General features: G+C 42.1%; 1 protein-coding gene across 3 annotated transcripts; it reads right to left on the bottom strand.

Annotated features, from left to right (window-relative positions):
- Window positions 1–49: 49 nt before the first annotated feature.
- Window positions 50–4,689, bottom strand: nkrf (NFKB repressing factor). 3 transcript variants are annotated; one of them, XM_035532309.1, is made up of 3 exons: window positions 4,583–4,689; window positions 3,242–3,369; window positions 50–3,027 (listed from the first exon to the last, which is right to left on the bottom strand). In XM_035532309.1, the coding sequence occupies exons 2-3, from the start codon at window positions 3,348–3,350 to the stop codon at window positions 764–766; spliced, it is 2,373 nt and encodes a 790-aa protein (XP_035388202.1). In that variant the 5' UTR covers window positions 3,351–3,369; window positions 4,583–4,689; the 3' UTR covers window positions 50–763. The 3 variants fall into 3 exon arrangements, with proteins under 3 accessions (XP_035388202.1, XP_026873981.2, XP_035388203.1); XM_027018180.2 differs by having other exon boundaries at window positions 3,242–3,366; window positions 4,583–4,686; XM_035532310.1 differs by lacking the exon at window positions 4,583–4,689 and adding an exon at window positions 3,664–3,713 and having other exon boundaries at window positions 3,242–3,366.
- Window positions 4,690–19,931: the final 15,242 nt, after the last annotated feature.

Raw genomic sequence — 19,931 nt, 5'->3', positions numbered from 1 at the left:
CAGAAAAGGAATCCCATTCCTAATTTCATGAAACAGATGACCAGTGAACTATGGACAGATTAAGTTTGTTTAATATGTATGTCAAAACAAGCAGACAAACAGTATTCACAAAACCTAAAGACTTCTGTAGAGCAAATAACAAGAACATCTGCTCAGGCATTAATTATGGGAAGGCAGTTGAGATAATTAGCTTCCAAAGACACCTTGGATCTTTTAAAATACCTCTAGCATTAGTTACCTGATGTAAAGTGACAAATAAGTATACAATGTTATTTTCTTCTGTCTTGAATTCTGAATGTTGGTTTTTAAACATTTTTTTAAATTATTATTTAAATGTTTAAATTACAGCATATGAAGAGGGGGTGGCTATATTTTCTATTATGAAAATGGAATGTTCAAATCTGAAAAGAGAACATGCTGCCATAAGATCCACTACTAATGTCCATGTCCATAAATTCACAGGATATAAGATGTGACAAACCTTGTTTAGTAAGGTAACTTGTGTTCATAATAGTGCCTTGAGCTAACCTAGCGAAAATCTTCAGCTACAGTAGACAAAATCTATGGCATTACATGAGAGGAAAAGAGTGCCATACACCAAAAATGATCCTCCTCTCAGGAATGCAGAAGCAACACGTAATACCCGACACTTTTTTTTGAAAAATACATTTTAAACTTTTTTTTGAAGCAAAGAAGCAGAGTGCAACTGCTTTACTCATAATAATGATCATCTATACATTTCTTTGAGGTCTACCATTTCCAGTCAGTGAGAGGCCTGAGGCTTTACTAGCTCATATCGTCCCACCTGCCCCTCTTGCAACAGCTGACCAATCAGCTGCTCCTTCTGCACTCTCCGGCTGACCACGAGGAAGCGCTGTCTGCCCTGCCCGTAAGACTTGCTCCGCAGCCCGTATTTCTGGGAGACCTGATGGATCTGCTTGCGTTCATCATTATTGAGCTCAGTGGAAAAGCGCAGGTCATCTTGGCGGTCTGAACAAGCATAATTACGTATGATGTCCTCAATATCACGCTTAGTCAGCTGGTTCCCATGCCTATCCATGTCCATACCAAGTCCTTCCCTGGTAAACTGTTCCTTTACCATGATTGGCTCTGCAATACCCTCTCCCTCTCGGCCCAACCCACCACCTGTCCAACCCATCTTGCGAAGCAATTGGTTGCCAATGTTATCCTCTTTGATCTCTTGTCGCATGGACTCCTCCCCAGAGCGAGCTATAATTTGATTTCGGGAAATGGCATCCGCATTACCCTCCTTCCTGAGGTTAGATTTGACCACTGCTTGTGTCCGTTTCAGTGTGGCAATGGCCTCCTCTGCTGCAACGTGTTTGACAGTCTTCTTTGGACCAATGCCAGCAGCCACAAACTGACCCTCTATATAAACTTCACATCTCCAGCGATGGTCTGGTAGCACGGTAAATTTGTAGTCAGCAGATACCTTGTTGAACTGAGCAGTGTCATTGATGATGCAAATGGCGTTGTCGGAGTTTTCTAAAATAACCAGTTCACTGAGGTGCTTCTTTCGGCCACCGTGCTGACCAAAGCGGCCAGTGGGCGGCTCAGAGTTGTGGTTCCCTTGAGAAAACTGCTGCTGTTGCAGCTGCTGCTGCGGCTGCTGCTGCTGCTGCAGCTGCTGCTGGTGGTGGTGGTGGTATTCCTGTTGCTCCTGGCGAGCTGCCTGGTTCATTCGCAGCTTCTTCACGGCCTCCTCAGCTGCAGCGTGCTTGGAACTCTTCTTCGTCCCTCTGGCCTGAGCCACAAGCTCGTCCTGCAGGTAGACGCTACACAGCCACATGTTGCTGTTAGGGATCGGGTCGAACGTATAATCGATTTTCATGCGGTTGTAGGCGGCCGAATTGTTGAGGATGCAGATGGCGTCATGGGCGTTCTCCATAATGACAAACTCTGTCCAGTGTTTGCTTTTGTCAGGCACATACTGACCCTTGGTGTTGGGTGGCGGGTTGTCCTCTGGGTTGCGCAGAGGTGGAACTAAGGCTGGGGTTGGAGTGTTTAGCTGGCACACCACCATGTCATTGACATAATTGCGCTTGTACTGACGCTGCACAACACGAACCTCCACTGGCTTCATAAAGAGTTTGACCGCCTGCTCTGACGCGCGGTCTCTGGCACCATTTTTACTACCAGAGTACCCCGTGGCGAGGTACACACACGAACAACGCAGCTCACAGGCATACCCTTCAGATGGTACTTTCCTGTTCTTAGGCAGGTCAGAAGGAGGGATATCCCTTAAGTTGACATATATGTACTCTGGGTTGGTTTTACAAGCTTGAATGCTGCGACTGAGAATAAAATTGTAATTTGGGGCATCAGGTCCACTCACAAATACAGGATCCCGGAGAGTAGCTGCTATAGCAGATGAAACCCTGGCAATTAGCCTTTGTTTCTCCTCCAGTGTTGCTGGAAGCACAGGGGTTGGCAGAGACGGTGTAGGGAGCAGGCCAGGGCTGCTCCTGCTTGGACTGTCATAGACTCTGGTGAAGGGCCTGCTACATGATGGTCTGTCCTGATGACCAAAGCCCAAACCTTGCCGTCCAGAATCCCAGCCTCCGGACCTGCTCCCTGCATATCCATCGTATCTACTGCTTTGGGAAGGCGAGTCTGCCTGCCTTGCTGCATGGGCCTCATACCTGGCAGTATACTCTTGCTGCATTCTCCCCATAAAGTTTGCACCAGGCCCTCTGCCGCCATAGCCGAGCCCACTCTTCCCACTGAAAGAAATGTCTTTGCCTCTGCGGTCGTTCCAGGAATCATAGCCGTACGGTCCCCTGTCGAACGAGAAATGGCCGCGAGTGCTGTCATACGGCTGCTCAGCCTCCCGCTGCCTCCCGCTGTTCAGCTTCTCGCTCCTGCGTTCCTTCTCGTTCTCCTTCTCATCATTGCGTCCCACTCCACCAATGCTGCTGCAACTTCCGCCGCTAACAAAGTGCACCGGCTCGAAGCGTGGTCTAGAGCCAAATTTGGACACGGGCATCTTCCTCATTGGCTCGTCTCCTGAGAGGGGCAACACATGCAGTTTCAGCTTGTATCATTACCTAGGCATAACCTTATAAAATCAAACCAAAAATGACGAGGAAACCATATTTTCAACACCTTCAGCACAAGAAGTAGTAGTTTTTAACAATGCACTCCTTTTAATGGTTCTCGAGCATCTGGAAAGAATGCAAGTCACCAGGGTAACATCATCAAGAAGCCCTTTTAGACTTACTTCCATCAGATGAATTCGGCCTCTTTTTTGCTTCAGTACTTGGGACTAATTCATAGGAGGGCATTTCGCCAACATGAATCCCCTCTGCCATCTCAAGCACTCTCTGCATCAGTTGTGGGCCATACCTGCTAGACCAAACATTTACATTCTGAATACTTTGGCTGAAGTTGTTAAAATGTTAGTATAAAAATCAACACTTTTAGCTGCAGCTTAATTTCAGGCTGAATTAACAAGTAGATAAGCTAACAGTGAGCTGTTGTCTTGGGTTGTCCTAATGGCAGTCAGGGGCCAAAACGCTTATTGTAACACTTTATACCTGTAACACACCGTCTTTCCTTAACTAATACAAACGCCGTTTAACAATATGCTCCATTTTTAAAATATGGAAACAGTAACTCAGCACAGAAGGCGTTAGACCCGACCTGCATCCCAAGAACACATGGTTCACCCACACCATCGATAGAGACAACAACTGATCTAAGTCTCTTGCTTCGTAATTTTCAACGTGCTTGTTTATGAATAACTTTCGAGCTAACCACTGCTTATCACTTTCAAAGTCTTGTCGGAATGTATCGATATGAAAGACTCTCTTCATGCTGATAATTGTCTCGTAGGACCAACTGACAACGCTATTGCCCCGACACAGGCCCGGTGAGAAAAGCATTGTGGCAAATTCAAATATGGCCTGTGCAATGCTCTGTTTGCCTGCTAGTGTCGGCTTCCCTTGTATGTTAGCTAGGACAGCTAGCTGGCTCATTCGCTAAATATCCATCCCAAAACTCCCAAAGTCTTGAAGTAAACAGCACTAGTGAGTGATTCTACACATCTGGAATTAGCAGAGTGCTACAATAATAATACTTCACCGCAGTAGTAAACCGATAAACACTTGTCTTATGTAGCCTGTAAAACACACCAAGCCCGTTGTCATACCAACCAGCACTTAGCCTGACCGAACTAGCCTAAACGGGCTAACAAAGACTCACTTCTACGCCAGACGCACATAATACAAATACAAGCTAGCTACATAATTGTTCGATTAAATGCGTGTATTAGCATGCTATTCCTTCACTTTCCTGTAAGTGTACGACTGCTGACCGGGGATTCTTTAACGTAACCCTCTTCGCCATTAGCTTAGCTAGCTAACCTAGCTAAGCTAGTTAGCCAGCCTAGCTAGCTAGCTAACTAGCTGATTTGTTTCAATGGGGTGACGCAGTAAGAGCGTCTCTAATAATTTGTTTGTTTTCAGTCGGTACATACACTCAAACGTTGTCCTACAGTTATTGAATAAATCAGCAGAAGCTGTTATTCAGAGAGTTTTTTTTAGTCCTTTCGAGGTCTTACCTTGATAGTGGTGAAGCTCCCTCCCGTTTACGTCCTCTTGAGTGGAAAAGGCACACTGCAGACGGTTGGATGTAGGAGTGTGCATTTCTGTGAAGTTGTAGTCATATTCGGCATCTAGACGAACCCTTAGCAGTGCTAACTTACACAATGATTCGCTTTAAAGAAGTTAAATACAAAATAACGTATTTCCCCTGTCAACTGAAGTCCATGACTTTGTGAAATGAATTAATTGAGGATAATTTAATACTACTTGCTTGGAAAAAGCAATCACTTCATGCCGAACTCTTTCAACTCTTGACAAAATGGTATCTTTCCGTTCAAACTACACACAGGTATCAAATGAACAGCCATTTCTCCACAACAGTTCCATACTGATGTGATACACGGGAAACACTACTAGCTTGCGTATGAGTTTAAAATGTGCAGGGCACAGTAGTCTGCTGTAGAAGTCACGTACATGTATTTTCACAATACACAAGCTATGTCTCTTCAGCACATATACATCATAAAGTCAAACACAAGGGGTCATGTGTTGTTTGCTATTAGTTTATTTTTACTTTTTTCATGAACAGTACATACGGGCGTTTTCATAAACTTTGTGGAGTGGCGTCCGTTTTAAATTCAGGTGCACGTCTCGGTTTTCCGCCGTTGTTCCAGGTTGCCCCCTGATCGGGTGCGGCTCTGCTCATACATCACCGCACAAGGTAGGTACCAGTCAAAATGCGTGGTTGAAGATACCGTAGAGCTGTTGGTTTTTGACGGTACTGATGGATAGTTCAGCAGGGCACCCGGAGTAACAGCGCTTTCCACCACAGTTATTAGGCCTCTTGGAATTTTCCTTGTACAAGTGCATGATCTTCGTGTCGGGAACCTCCGGCTTTGGTCGCTCTCTACCTAGAAATCTAGGCGCTTCAAGATTGGTCTAATGGGCTAGTTATTGGTTATCCTCCGCCGCTCTTGTTCAGTCGGCAGAGGGTGGATTTTCGTCCTGCTCTGTCTCTATCCCATTGTCAAATGCGCTAACATTTGCTGAACTTGAATCTTACTAATTCTGTATAATTCTGATGTCAGCAGGGATAACATTCCAGAACTGTTGCCACTGCAGCTCATTTGAATAAATGACTGTCCTGTTTGTCTGCTACAAGCTGCCATAGCTGCAAGTGTTTGGTGACTAGACCAGTCAGCATGCAGGAGTCTGCCTATGTTCAGTTAGAACAGGTATCTGTAAGACATGACTCGCTGTACTCACTCGTTCTCTCAAGATTGTTCATTAAACCAAGTCAACGGTTTGTATTGAGTTTGCATCTTCATTTGGTACGACGACTCTATAGTCACACATCTAGATTTCAGATGGATTATTATATCCCTGAGCACTGGTGAAGCAGCTGGCAGAAAGTATAAAAAAAAAAAAAAAAAAAAAATCTGATTGGCTGAGCTGAGCTGCAAGTTGATATACATACACTTTGACCCCAGACACTATGACACTGTGCTTCATAATAAGTGTCTGCATTCTGTGTTTCAGGTTTTGCCTCTGCCTCTCCGGTATCCCCCATCGCGATCCACACCAGGTTTTCCGGTGAGCAGAGGACAATATAAAAGGAAGATGAAGAGACAAAGGGCTCAATGGAGAAGAGTTTGGTGGTGCTGGTTTTGATTTAGTGCTGCGTTTTGAGCTTGTACTTGCTAGATTTTGTGTGTATGACTTTGACTTTGCCCCTTGTTTGTTTGTTTGCTAGATGATATGTTTCTTGTATCTTGTATATATGTTGTCCTGGTGGTAGGGAGTGGTGGCCATTTTGTTTGGGCGTGGGTTTATCTTTGTTTCTAAAAGTGTAGTCAGTGTAGTCATTGTCTGTTTATTTTTGTTTGTTTGGTCAGTCATCTTTTTGTTTTTAGTGTGTTTTTTGTTTGTGTTGGTCTTGGTCACTCCTGACGCAGTTGCACAAGTTTCTTATCTTTGAACACCAAAACTTGTAAATGCACTTGATCTTTGCTGTAAACCTTATTGTTTGGATATCCATTCCATCAATCATTTCTACTGCTGTAACACTCAAACCCTGTTATGCCCTCCCAGCCTTTTTTTTGTTGTTGTTGCATTAACAGATACTTTTATCCAGAGTGACCATGTCCACCAGAGGCACAGAAAGCAGAGAAGAGTCCTTTGTGCTAACATCTCCTTCCTCTCTCCTCTTAGCTCACCCTCTTTTTGATCAGTACTTGCTGAAGTACTGAAATCATGCTGGCTGTCCTTCTGCAATGCCAAGTTTTAGTAGCAAATTTTATCTGTTCAATATTTCAAAGAGAAACAAAGGTATAATAAATGTAATTTTTTTATACCAGTTTTCATAATTTTGGTTCCATCTTGACTCAAATTTGGGTCTGGATATAGATCTCATCAGTGACCTCTCTGGCCGGATAGTGGAAATGCCGTCTGGAGGGACATAACCACCCGGGCCACAAGCTTCCTCCATCTCTTGGGGGTTTGCATGGGTGGGCTAGGTGATCATGGACCTTTCACCTGCATGCTGAAAAGAACTCCTGAGGAGGCTCGAGGAATGGGGAGTGTGACAGGAAATGAAGCCCAACAAATCGTGGGTGTCCAATGAACCGATTCTGAATCAGAGTAGCTTGCTGGGAACCTAAATTGTCCCAGCCGAGGACAAACCTGGACCACTCTGGTGGCAGCACTCTGTGATGCTTCCACTATGCTGCCCAGCAAGTGTGATGCCAGCATAGTGTTCTTTGTTTTGGTGCAGTTGAAGTGAGCCTTCTGAATGCGAAGGAACTTGTGTTCCACTGCAGCAGCATCTAGCGCCATCACTCTCTAAACCCGAACATGACAGTATTATATGACAATATGAAACAGGTGTAAAGTAGTCAATGTTGTGTTGCAGAGGACAGTACCAGTGAGAGGACAGCATAGCATACCTGCACATGTTCATAGCGCACTTGTTTCATGTTGCTTCATGCATACTTAATGCCTTTTCAGGTGACATCCCAGTGCAGATAAACTCGCTGAACGGATGTTGCCGATTGTGACATTGTCAGTAATGACGCGCTGTTGTGGTTGTCACAGCTCTGACCGTGTTTACGGTGGTCTGTTCCTGCTCTGGGGTGAACAGCCATCTTGTTCCTCCAGCGCGGGGTAGCCTAGCAGTTCCGCAAAAACGTGATGTGAATGGTTTTTCAGTTTTGAACTAAAATGTTACTGTAAGTTGCTTTAACTACTGACATGGCATGACAATGTAGGAGTACAGTAACACTAACACTGATACAATATGTTTGGTTAAGGTTATACATAGGACATTTATTATACCAAACAAAGTGTTTGAATAAGCCTCACCAGCTCAAACACGTGCACATGCTGCTCACTGTTCCTGCACATGAACACCAGACCCTCAGTGCTGGAGAGACGTTTTCAACACCACACAGGACCCACTACCAGAGCACCCAATACATGAACACCAGACCCTCAGTGCTGGAGAGACGTTTTCAACACCACACAGGACCCACTACCAGAGCACCTAACACATGAACACCAGACCCTCAGTGCTGGAGAGACGTTTTCAACACCACACAGGACCCACTACCAGAGCACCCAATACATGAACACCAGACCCTCAGTGCTGGAGAGATGTTTTCAACACCACACAGGACCCACTACCAGAGCACCTAACACATGAACACCAGACCCTCAGTGCCGGAGAGACATTTTCAACACCACACAGGACCCACTACCAGAGCACCTAATACATGAACAGACATCAGTTGTTGTCCCCCAGAAGTTGGAGAGGGGTGAAGAGACAGGGGCTTTGTGTGTGTGTGTGTGTGTGTGTGTGTGTGTGTGCGTGCGTCCTACCACTGATGACAAAGACGAGCTACTTATGTTGTATTCTATACAGAACATTTTGGAGAATAAAATTAAATCAATAAAGCTCAAATCAATAAATCAATAAAGTGTTTGACCTCAGGGCAGTGGTAGCTCAGTTTTTAAGGTACTTGTAATTGAAAGGTGCTGGTTCAAGCCCCACCACTGCCAAGCTGCCACTGTTGGGCCATGAGCAATGCCCTAAACCTTCAATTGCTCAATTGTACTGTTATATTTGTATGTTGCTTTGGATAAAAACATCAGCTAAATAAATGTAAAATGACTGATGTAACAATCGTTGATAACGTTGTACATGTTTTGTAGTATAATCTCGCCTTGTCGCGCTAAAGACGACTAACGGATGGCTTGCATTTTCATTAGGAACGTCCTCCCCTAAGACTCACGACGGTGTGTCAGTATAATTTGTTCGATCCACTCCGGCTGGTGGCGTTTGAGGCGCTCCTATGCTGTTGCGAGCGAGGGCTGATGTGAAGTGCTCTTGACGCCCAGGCGCTGTACCGCTGGCTGGATTCATTTCAGTAGGCTTAAATACCAGATGGTATCTTTAACAGGGGCTCGATCGATAGCACAGAATGTCAGTGCTGGACAACGTACCGCTGTACGGCTTTAACCTTTTGGCTCAGCTCGTCACAGAGAGCATCTCAACGCTTGCCCGCAGATGGCAGTATTGTGCTCATCAAAAAAATAAACAAATAAATAATAAAAAAATTAAAATACAAAAAATTAATAAACATTCACACTTAGCAAATCGGCAATATATACTTTAATAAAAAGCATTGTCAATACATCATATTCATTTAAATTGCATATATTGACATATAAATATTCAACAACAACTGTGTATTTTTTATGGTTTGTAAAAAAAAAAGTGTGTGTGTGTGTATGTGTGTGTGTGTGTGTGTGTATGTGTGTGTGTATACCACCTGGATTTAACTAAGCAAATAGGTAAAAGTCTCCCATTGGATAATTACTGGAAGGGTCAAATTATTGGCATTCATCAAGCAGAGAAAACATCTAAGGAGATTGCTGAAACTAGTAAATTTAGGTTAAGAACTGTCCAGTGCATTATTAAAAAGTGGAAGGACAGTGGGGAAACGTCATCTTCGAGGAAGGAATGTGGTCGGAAAAAAATCTTGAATGATCTTGAATCTTGAATGACACTTAAACGTGTGTTGAAATCAAATCATAGAAAAAACAGTAGAACTCAGGGATATGTTTAATAGTGAAAGTAAGAGCATTCCCACATGCAAAATGCGAAGGGAACTCAAGGGATTGGGACTAAACAGCTGCACAGCCTTAAGAAAATCACGTGTCGGTGAGGCTAACCGGCAAAAACGGCTTCAATTTGCTAGGAAGCATAAAGATTGGACTCTGAAGCAATGGAAGAAGGTCATGTGGTCTGATGAGTCCAGATTTACCCTGTTCCAGAGTGATGGGTGCATCAGGGTAAGAAGAGTGGCTGAAGTGATGCACACGTCATGCCTAGTGCCTACCATACGAGCCTGTGGGGGTACTGCTTTGATCTGGGGTTGCTGCAGTTGGTCAGGTCTAGGTTCAGCAACGTTATGTGGCCACAGAATGAGGTCAGCTGACTACCTGAATATACAAACAGATTATTCCATCAATGGATTTTTTTCTTCCCTGATGGCACAGGCATATTCTAAGATAACAATGCCAGGATTCATCAGGCTCAAATTGTGAAAGAGTGGTTCAGGGAGCATGAGACATAATTTTCACACATGGATTAGCCACCGCAAAGTACAGACCTAAACCTCATTGAGAATCTTTGGGATGTGCTGGAGAAAACTTTGCGCAGTGGTCCAAATCTCCCATCATCAATATAAGCTCTTGGGGAAAAATTAATGCAACTCTGGACAGAAATAAATGTTGTGACATTGCAGAAGCTTGTGGCAATGATGCTACAGCGAAGGCGTGCCGTAATCAAAGCTAAAGGCAGTCCAACGAAATATTGGAGTGTGTGACCTTTTTTTTTGGCCTGTGTGTGTGTAATTCTATATATATATATATATATATATATATATATATATATATATATATATATATATATATATATATACACACACACACATATATATTATTTATATATATATATATATATATACACACACTGCATCTCATGTTTCTGCATCTCATGACACTCACTGTATGACCTCAGGTAGGTTCTTTTCCTATTCAAACAACACAGGTTGCAAAGGAGGTTTACAACCCTGTCCTGGACTGCAGTTCACCACAAGCACCACTGTCACTTTGAGCTCACTATCTATACAGGGAGACACTGGAAACAGTGATTAACTGAATTTGTTTAGTATCCTTGACAAAGCAATTTCTAACAGAGATCGCTGGAAGGGTCACATTTAGCCTTTATGATGCTGGGTTTTATTTTGAGATGATCACCAAAAAGTCGTGTTTTATGCATGCATTAATGTTTATGTAGATGTCATGGTAATGAGGCAAACATGTTGACATGGCTATATTTCAGGGAAACATGTAGCTTCTGTTATGGAAGCCACATCTGATGCTGGTTCTTCATAAAATACATGTCTATATTTTCTGCACGCTGCTTTTATATGGAACATCGCTAACAGACTCTAATTGGCAAATGTAAAAAGTCAAATTTAGAGATTATCAGTCTTCATGTTTCTGTGTGCCAGTGAACGTTTGACACAAATGTTTAAAAATCTTTCACTGTTAGTTGTCTTCTGTATATTTCTGAATTCAGCCCCTTCACAGGCACCAGATACCAGATATTGGTGTGTTTGTTCTTCAACAATATCATCTGGGAACCTTAATCATGCAAATATGAACATACAAGATCGTGTTTTTACGCACGTACAGTAGATATGGTTTTTAGCACCCCTTTCAAACACCTTGTTCTCCGTGAGCGTAAACCTCACTGGCCAGGCAAGTTCATTAATCACTTTGATAGACCTGGGAATTAGCCTCTCATCTTCCAATCAATAGCACTGATATCCACATTTCTTTAGTGGGTGTGACGTTTCCCAGTAAGATGTTGGTTGTTGGGTGATTAGGGTGGCCCTTCCCGCTGCTGAGGCTTGAGGCAGATATGGAGCAACACCAATTACAAAATTTAAGACAAAGAAGAACTTCAAGACTGAAGACTGCAACTACTAATGTGTGTTCTGATCCTGCAATAGAGGGTCATGAATGCATTATAACACTGTCAGGTTGTCGAATGTCAAGACAAGAACATCTGTCCATATATCCTCATCCTATTGTTCTCTTCTGTAGTTGTTCCTCACTGCCATCTGTCTGGGAATCTACTCAAACTGGATGTTTCTGCTAGGGTTCGTGAAATACACAAACACAAGCAGTTGGTCACCTTGGGTCTTTCAAAATGACAAGAACACACTTTTTGTTTGTTTTTTAAGTAAAGTCTTTTTAGGTTCTTTACTGAGACTTAAATGATAAAGGAGCAACCATGATGTTGCTCCCAAAGCCAGCATTATTGTGTGATGACAGAAGACAGGGATCCTAGTGCAAGGCATCTGGGATTTTTAATAGCAAGAAGCAGTACAGAAGGGCAGGTACAGACAGGAGGAACCAAAGGCAGGTACAGTTCCGAAAACCGGAGAGCAGAGAATTGTCATCAAGCGCAAAAAGAATCAAGATGCCAGAAACCGTATGACATAAGCTGGTAATGGAATGTCCTTTTGTGGTAATAAATGCTGTCTTGCATTCACCACCTTCTCGTATGTGCACCAGGTTGTACCAGTTTGTATGTGCTCCTCAAGTCCAATTTGGTGAATATGAAAAGGCAGTGTGTAGGGGAGCATAACTGCAACGTTGAGTGATCTGTAATTCGAGCAAGGGCGAAGTCTGCAGTCCTTTTTCTCCACAAAGAATAGCCCTGCAGCTACTGGGAAGGTGGATGGGTGAATGAATCCCTGTGCAAGTGCTTAAGAAATATACTGCACCTATGGCCTCGGTCTCTGGGATGGAATATGGGTAGGCTTTAGCTCTCTTGGGAAGGGCGACACGAACAGTTCAGCAGCACGACTTTTACTGAACACACCAGAGAAATCAGAATATTCGGCGACTGGATTAGCATGAGGGTATATAGGGCTCTCTAATGAATGTAGCTTTAACAGGAACAGTTAACAGTTATCAAAATAAAAGTGACTCCCGGTGGTGATTTCGCAAAAAGGCCAATCAATAGACAGGTTGCATCCGGTTAGCCAGGGCAGAGCTATGAATAAAGGAACTTGTACTGAGGAGATGATGAATAGCGACATGGTTCCTGTGTGTATGATGCCTTTGATGAGGGTGAGAGTGGTACTGTGGTGGAGGGATAGCAATGTCATGTGGGGTTGGACTGGTCAGAGAGGCAACTGGAGGTCCTTCACAACTTGTTCATGTAAGAAGTTGGCATCAGATCCCAAATTGATCACTGCTAAGTCTCATTGTTGTCAGCAGGTTGTCTTCGAGACACTGGAACATTTATTTTGTGCTGACATTGAGGAAAGCAGAAGCCCTTAGCTGAGATGTATCACTGTTATCCAGCCATTGGGGTGGTAAGATTGCACAGGCAGTCTGGAAGTGGGTAGGATCATCACAGTACAGCAGTTCCTCTGATACGCAGTAATTACACTCGCTAGCAGTTAGAGGTATTCTACCCAATTGCATAGGAACAGAGGCGCCGGGGGACTCCTCATGCACAGTGGATGACAGTGGGAGCAATTGAGCATTATCCACTGAAAGATATTTAGACAAACTCCTCCAGGTCATCTATAATCGCCCTACATTCTAGCACAGTTTGGAAGGCTGAATTCAACCCACTGCGATAAACTGTCAGCAATGCTAGCTCTCATGGGGAAAGGACTGGTGTGATGTTCCAGGGAAAGGGAGCAATGCATGAGTTACCTGTCATCTGTACCACTCAGGTACAGCTACCTGGACAACAGATTGTGAGGGATCTGGTTGCACCTGTGCTGCAGGGCGTGGAAACAAGGGCTTCCTCTTGCTTCTAGAGTGCTTACTCTACATTGCGATAGTAGACAGGGGTCCAAGGGTGAGGTGTCTGGGACTGTTAACAACAAGCAGCAGTACAGAGGGCCAGATTCAGACAGGAGGAACCAAAGGCAGGCACAGTTCCAAAAAGCAGAGCAGAGAAGGATTAAAACAGCAGGCGGAGAGTGGTCACAAAGGGCAATTAGAGAATCAAAATACCAGAGAGACAGCACACCAGAATAGCATTTAGCCTAGTCAAAAATAAATAATACTTGGCAATGAGGAAGCGCAGAGAGAGAGAGAGAGAGAGAGAGAGAGAGAGAGAGAGAGAGAGAGAGAGAGAGAGAGAGAGAGAGAGAGAGAGAGAGAGAGAGAGAGAGAGAGAGAGAGAGAGAGAGAGAGAGAGAGAGAGAGATTATATAAGGAAGTTAATTGACAATGACAGGTGTGGGACATTGTTATACTGGAGATGATGAGTGTGGTGTGGTTCGTGGATTAATGGGGTTTGTTTAGTCATTCTGGGAGTGGATTGGTTTGTAGATTTGACGTATTGATTCTGAACCAACCACATTGTTATAGTCTTATTAAGAGAGACAGTGTGATGTTCATATGACAAACTCACATGAAAGTGAATTTTACTTCATAAGCAGTAAGAAGTGGTGTGTTAAATAAAGCACTTTAGATTTCTTACACATCTTCTCCATTAAAGATACAGCACAAATACACAGAAAAAACTGTAAAATAATTATACTTAAGCGAGTTTGTGATGAACAACAGTACAGTTAAGTACCATACATAAAGTACTGTATCTAATATTTGCATAAGATTTTGGATACTGTTGTATAACCTGCTGAATCAGCCTGACCTGCTGGCTATGGAGACATCAGGATCAGGGTTAACTCTTCCATAATATCACTGTGAAACCAGGATCAGTAGTATTGATTACAGCTCTTACATTTTTGCTATGTTTGCCATATATAGCTATACAGTTTTATATCACTACAACACACTAGATTGACTGAGAAATATAAAGTTATTGACCTGGATGTAAGATTATCCAAGAGACCACTGCCAGCCACCATGAGGTGAACGTTTATTTTGTAGGAGACCAAAATGCCCTGTACTTCTTTGACCATACCAGCTTGCAGACTGTCAGAGAAAGGGCAAAGCCAGACAGTTCGGTGTATTTCTCAATGAATCAACGTAACTTTCTCAATTGTGCAATCTTTCGTTGTGATGTTACTGGTAAAAGCTTACACATTTATTATATTTTAAGGATGAATGTAATTTCTCGTATATCTCATCAAGTGAAAATGCAATGTAATAAATAAATAAATAAGTTACATTTTACGAGATTGTGGTAAAATGATAAGACATAGATTAGTTATAAGGCCTCATGTTAAGATGAATCTTAATGGATTAGAGCTAACTCCTCATGTTCTAACAAATACAGACTAACATTGTTGAAGATGCGAGATTAGTATCATCATCCTTCAGCCTGCCGTCCAATGTCAGACTATGTTTTTCTTTGACATAGTCAAAGAAGAGGAGTGAAACCTGTACTCTTTCTCCAATGTGGAGTTGCCATTTACTTGATGGGCAAAATAAAGTTTTAAATAATGAGTAATAAATATTAACTGACATCAGAGGTCATCACCTTGTTGGCTTGTGATGGACAGTTTGGTCACAGTGTGGTTTCTACAATGGACATGCAACACAGGAAGGTCAATTTTACCCATACTACACCAATTGCATAGAGATTTAATCTGGAACTCAGCCACTTAGCAACTTCTAGAAGTAGTGATGATTTTAATTAGACATTGCTTTATTTCTGCCTTTCCTTCCATCAGGGTCTGAAGGGTCCACCTTAAACTCTCCATCTGCCAATGAAATTACAACAAAATGTGCTTTTCAGTAGTGTGATTCTTTGATATGTTGATGCCTTGAAAAATGGTAAAAATTGTAATCAACATGAATTTACCAACAACATGATTTCTGTCTACATGGTACACAAAATTTCTCTTCCCCAGATAAAGGCAGATCAGAAAAGGAAGGTTTTCTTTAGACATAAAAAAAACAGCATGTCTGAAACTTAAAAGAAAGTTTGTGATGTATGTTACAAGGGTCATGTGCAAGGGAAGTACTCTGTTAGTCTGTTTTAGCAAAAAATTAGCAATTTTAGCTGGTGGGTGGGTCATGGGTCTCTTACCGAACCATTTGTGCGATCTTCTTAAAAACTCTGGACAGAAAGAAGTATCATGTGTACAATAAAAACACTTTATTTTAGAGGTGATACTGTAACTATTCATAGATTATATCACTACGCTGCTAACTCAATATATTGCCATACAGAAACAGCAGTTATAACCTTGTCCAGTTTTAATATTTTAAAATGGGTCTATTCTTAAATTCAGAGTTCACTCAGTAGGTAAACGTGAAGTTGTGGAAGAGTCCCAGGCTGCTATATTTGTACACAATGTCATGAACTAGGCAACACTACCCAGCCATGACATCCTTCACAAAACCACTGATGCAAAAGTTTCATTTCTTCTTATATTGCAACCTCTTTATAGTTACAACTTTCTCATTGCAAAATAGTGTGACTTTTCACAGTATCTTATCTCTAGCTGCTTACCTTGATGTGTTAAGCCAGCCACTCACATCAAGCTTTGTACAGTTATTTTTGAATGTATTCATTTAGATAGTAAATTCATACTAAGAAAGTTTTATCAGAGTTTGGTAATCCAAGCCCAAATGACATTTATATATTAATCCAGCTGGCATGTTAACAGTATGAGCTATGAGATGGTAAATGAGATGGTAATGAATTCTTCAGGCATAACATTCTGAGCCATAATATCTCAGTACTTAAGAGCTTGCATCTTTTAATGATCCAAATATGTTTTCAGAATTTCTCTATCACCCATAGATTTTGTTTGTTCCCGTATACTTGCATATCATGTACGACACTGAGGGATATTCCTAACACCATATATTGGCAACACTCACACACCTGTCCATTTTAGAAGTAATCTTGTATATAATTAAGTGTAATAATACTGTTATTTATGAATAAGTAATATATACTTATTGGAACATTTAATTCCTCTCACTTAAAAAGCTTAAATCACAGAAAGATTCTAAAAACATTAAATTTTGTTGCCTGTTGATATTTGGAGGGCTTAATCTGTCAGTTCTTGCTTCGGCATAGTTTTGGTTATTCACCTGAACTTTCTGCAATGGAAAGATTTATAATGCCAGTAAGGAACAGTGTTCCAGTACAACAGCCTTCAAGCAACACCTGAAATGATTAAGATTAAGATTTCTCATACAGTGTGGCAAATGAGTGTCTTGGCTTTGAACATTTTAATATTAGTTTCTCCTCAGTCAATTAGGTAACAGTTATATGTTTTATACTTTTCAAATCTTAAATGTAAATCTTAGATAATTAACCACTATGAGAAAGGAAAAGCACTTTTGTAAGTCGCTCTGGATAAGATACTCTGCCGTAAATGTAAATGTAATTTTAAATGCTTTTTGACTATGTATACACCAGCCAAATGATTATACTGTTATTTGCTATATTTTGAATGCTTTACAAGAAAAGACAATTAACAAACCCTAATAGGCAGTAGACTGCTAACTCAACCCTCTACTACTACTCGACCCCAGGGGTTGGAGCTGCTTGCCCTGTGCTTAAGTTGGCCGTGGCTCTCTCCTGCCCTTGGTGATGGGGCTAAAGCCTCAGCCCAGCCTGCTCTTACCTCCTCGGCTGGCTCGCGTGCTCTGCCTGTAACGTTTCCCAGGGTCAGTGGCTCGGACAGCGCGACAGTCAACTCTTAACTGCCTTTTAACCCTCCCTTCACACCGCGTGTCTTTCCGGCCCCAATCCTACTACTGCATTGCTTTCTTCTTTTTAAAGCAGTATGTATAAAAGTTAGTACGATGTTGGATTTAAATGGATTACAAGCAAAGGGTGATGGCATTACTTGGATAGAATACTATACCAATGGTAGCTTGTCATAAATGGGAGATTCTTGGTTGGATTATTTGGAATGAAATAAGACTTTGCCTCTTGCAAACCTAAACACTCTTGCAAACACTCCTGGAAGAGGTTCCTAAGTATGGCATGGCCACAGTACAACGTTACTACGAGAGTTAAAAAGTATGGATGACCTTACTATGAGGGTCATAAAGTCTGGATGACACTGACAGGCTACTGGCCTCCTGCTCTCTCACTCCATTTAACATCAATGATGGGTAACATTTCCATCTTGCTATGATTAAATAGCCAAACCTCATCTGAGGGGTGTACGCAAGTAAGCAAGTCACCAAACTGAATGTGTCATTTTGAAACACTATACAAGACATGGCTTTGCAATAGTTAGTGACTACCCAAAACAGCAAATTCTCTTCTCTCTAATAGGTTGGGAGGATTCCCTAAATATCTACAATAGAACACACTTGAAATATTCATTATGGATTAACAATATATGCAATGTTTCTCTAATATTTCACAAGATGCAAACATTCAAGTTCAAGTTCAAGTTCGGTTTATTTGTCACATACATAGTCATACACAGTATAACGCGCAGTGAAATGGTGGAGAGTGCTCTGTCCAAACTGAGGAAGAGAACCAGGGGTGCATAGAGAAAAATATATATATGCAGATAAATATATATATTCTATGTATGTACAAAAATATATTAACAATGTATGTACAATATATGTATATTATGATTATATACACAATGTACAATGTATATGGTTGGGTATATATGTACACAATCTACAGAATGTACAGATCCATTTTGTATAATACCATATCTACAGTTGTTGTGTAACAGGTTAATTGAGTATAAATCTAAATCTATATATACAGATGTACAGATATACAGTCATGTTACGTGGTGGTGGTGGTCCCCACAGTTTATCAGTTTCCCTGATTCAGGGCCCGAATGGCCTGTGGGAAGAAGCTTCTCTTCAGCCTCTCTGTCTTGGCCTTCAGGGAGCGGAAGCGCCTCCCTGACCTCAACAGAGAGAAGAGTCTATTGTTGGGATGGGTGGGGTCCTTCACAATTTTCCTGGCCTTGGTTTGGCACCGCTTGTAGTAGGTGGTCTGCAGGTCAGGAAGTTCCGAGTGAGTGATGCGCTCTGCTGAACGCACTACCCTTTGGAGTGCTTGTCTGTCCTGCTTGGTGCTATTCCCAAACCAGACTGTGATGTTCCCCGTGAGGATGCTCTCGATAGTGCAGGTGTAGAAGTTCCGCAGTACCGTGGAGGGCAGTCTGAAGTCCCTTAGGCGTCTGAGGTGGTAAAGACGCTGACGAGCCTTCTTTGCCAGGGAGTTGGTATGGCGGGACCAGGACAGGTCCTGCGAGATGTGAACTCCAAGGTACCTGAAACTATCTACTCTCTCCACCGTGGTTCCACTGATCCTCACAGGTTGGTAGTGCTGCTCCTGCTTCTTGCTGCAATCCACGATCAGCTCCTTTGTCTTACTGACGTTTAGGAGGAGATTATTTTCCTGGCAATAATAACATTCTTACAGTTAAATGCTTACCACAGAATTCTTCACAGACATATTACAGTTTTATTGAATATCACCTAGAAGTGAATGTGTTACGTGTTAACTGAGGCATTGATGTGACTGTGTTTCTGTGGTGTATGAGATAAGCAGGACAGGATCATACACCAAGATCTCTGGATTTCCTCTGGGAAGTCTGGGAAGCTGTCCCTATCTATACGGCATATGGCAGTAAGCATGACGTGGACACTGATCTAGATACATGCAGGTCATCTTTCTGAGAAACTGAAGTGTGGTAAGTGGCTTCAAATTCATCTTAAATCCCACCTAATGATAAATGTGAATGTGTGACGAATTTTTCACTATAATTCATGCAGGTCAGAATGACCCAACACATAACCTGGCTATGAATGGCTAAGCAGGATATGAGTTGTTTCAATCTACATCTAACCAACTAGCTTCAACTTAACCTAAAGTAAATAAAACAGAGAAAAAGTAACTACTAGTGCTAGTGGTAGATCTGCTTTGCTTTGTCTTTTATTCATTTCTTAAATTCTTAAATTCTTAACCATTTCTCTTCCACCATGCTTCATACTTGTCCAATATTGTTATGTATGGCTTCAGAATTAAGAACAGTATGTAGCAATATTTAGTACATAATGTGTATTTATAAAATGTTTTATTGCTATCATGTGCTGTATATACCAATATCACCCTCCCTCTTTCCCTCACAAACAAACTAAGGTACCTCGTAGAGATGTGTTTGTGTGTGTGTGTGTGTGTGTGTGTGTGTGTATGTGTGTGTGTGAGAATGTGGTTTATTACTCCGGAAGTCAAGGACCATTATCCAATGCTATGTTGTCTAATTGGATACAAAAGTCTCTGACATACATGGCCTAATGCTCCAAGGCGTCCTGTAGGCAGGACACCTAGCCGCCTGGATG

The sequence above is a fragment of the Electrophorus electricus genome, chromosome 12 (assembly GCF_013358815.1).
Source record: "Electrophorus electricus isolate fEleEle1 chromosome 12, fEleEle1.pri, whole genome shotgun sequence".
NCBI classification, from domain to species: domain Eukaryota; kingdom Metazoa; phylum Chordata; class Actinopteri; order Gymnotiformes; family Gymnotidae; genus Electrophorus; species Electrophorus electricus.
The sequence above is the reverse complement of the archived record's forward strand: the minus strand, read 5'-3'. Positions and strand labels throughout refer to the sequence as shown.

Excerpts from the sequence above, each read along its gene's own strand:
- nkrf (XM_035532310.1), bottom strand. The coding sequence starts at position 3,698 with ATGGTGTGGGTGAACCATGTGTTCTTGGGATGCAG. Across the intron at positions 3,367-3,663 it reads CATGTGTTCTTGGGATGCAG|GTATGGCCCACAACTGATGC; the intron begins GTCGGGTCTAAC and ends TTGGTCTAGCAG. Across the intron at positions 3,028-3,241 it reads GCCGAATTCATCTGATGGAA|GAGACGAGCCAATGAGGAAG; the intron begins GTAAGTCTAAAA and ends TGCCCCTCTCAG.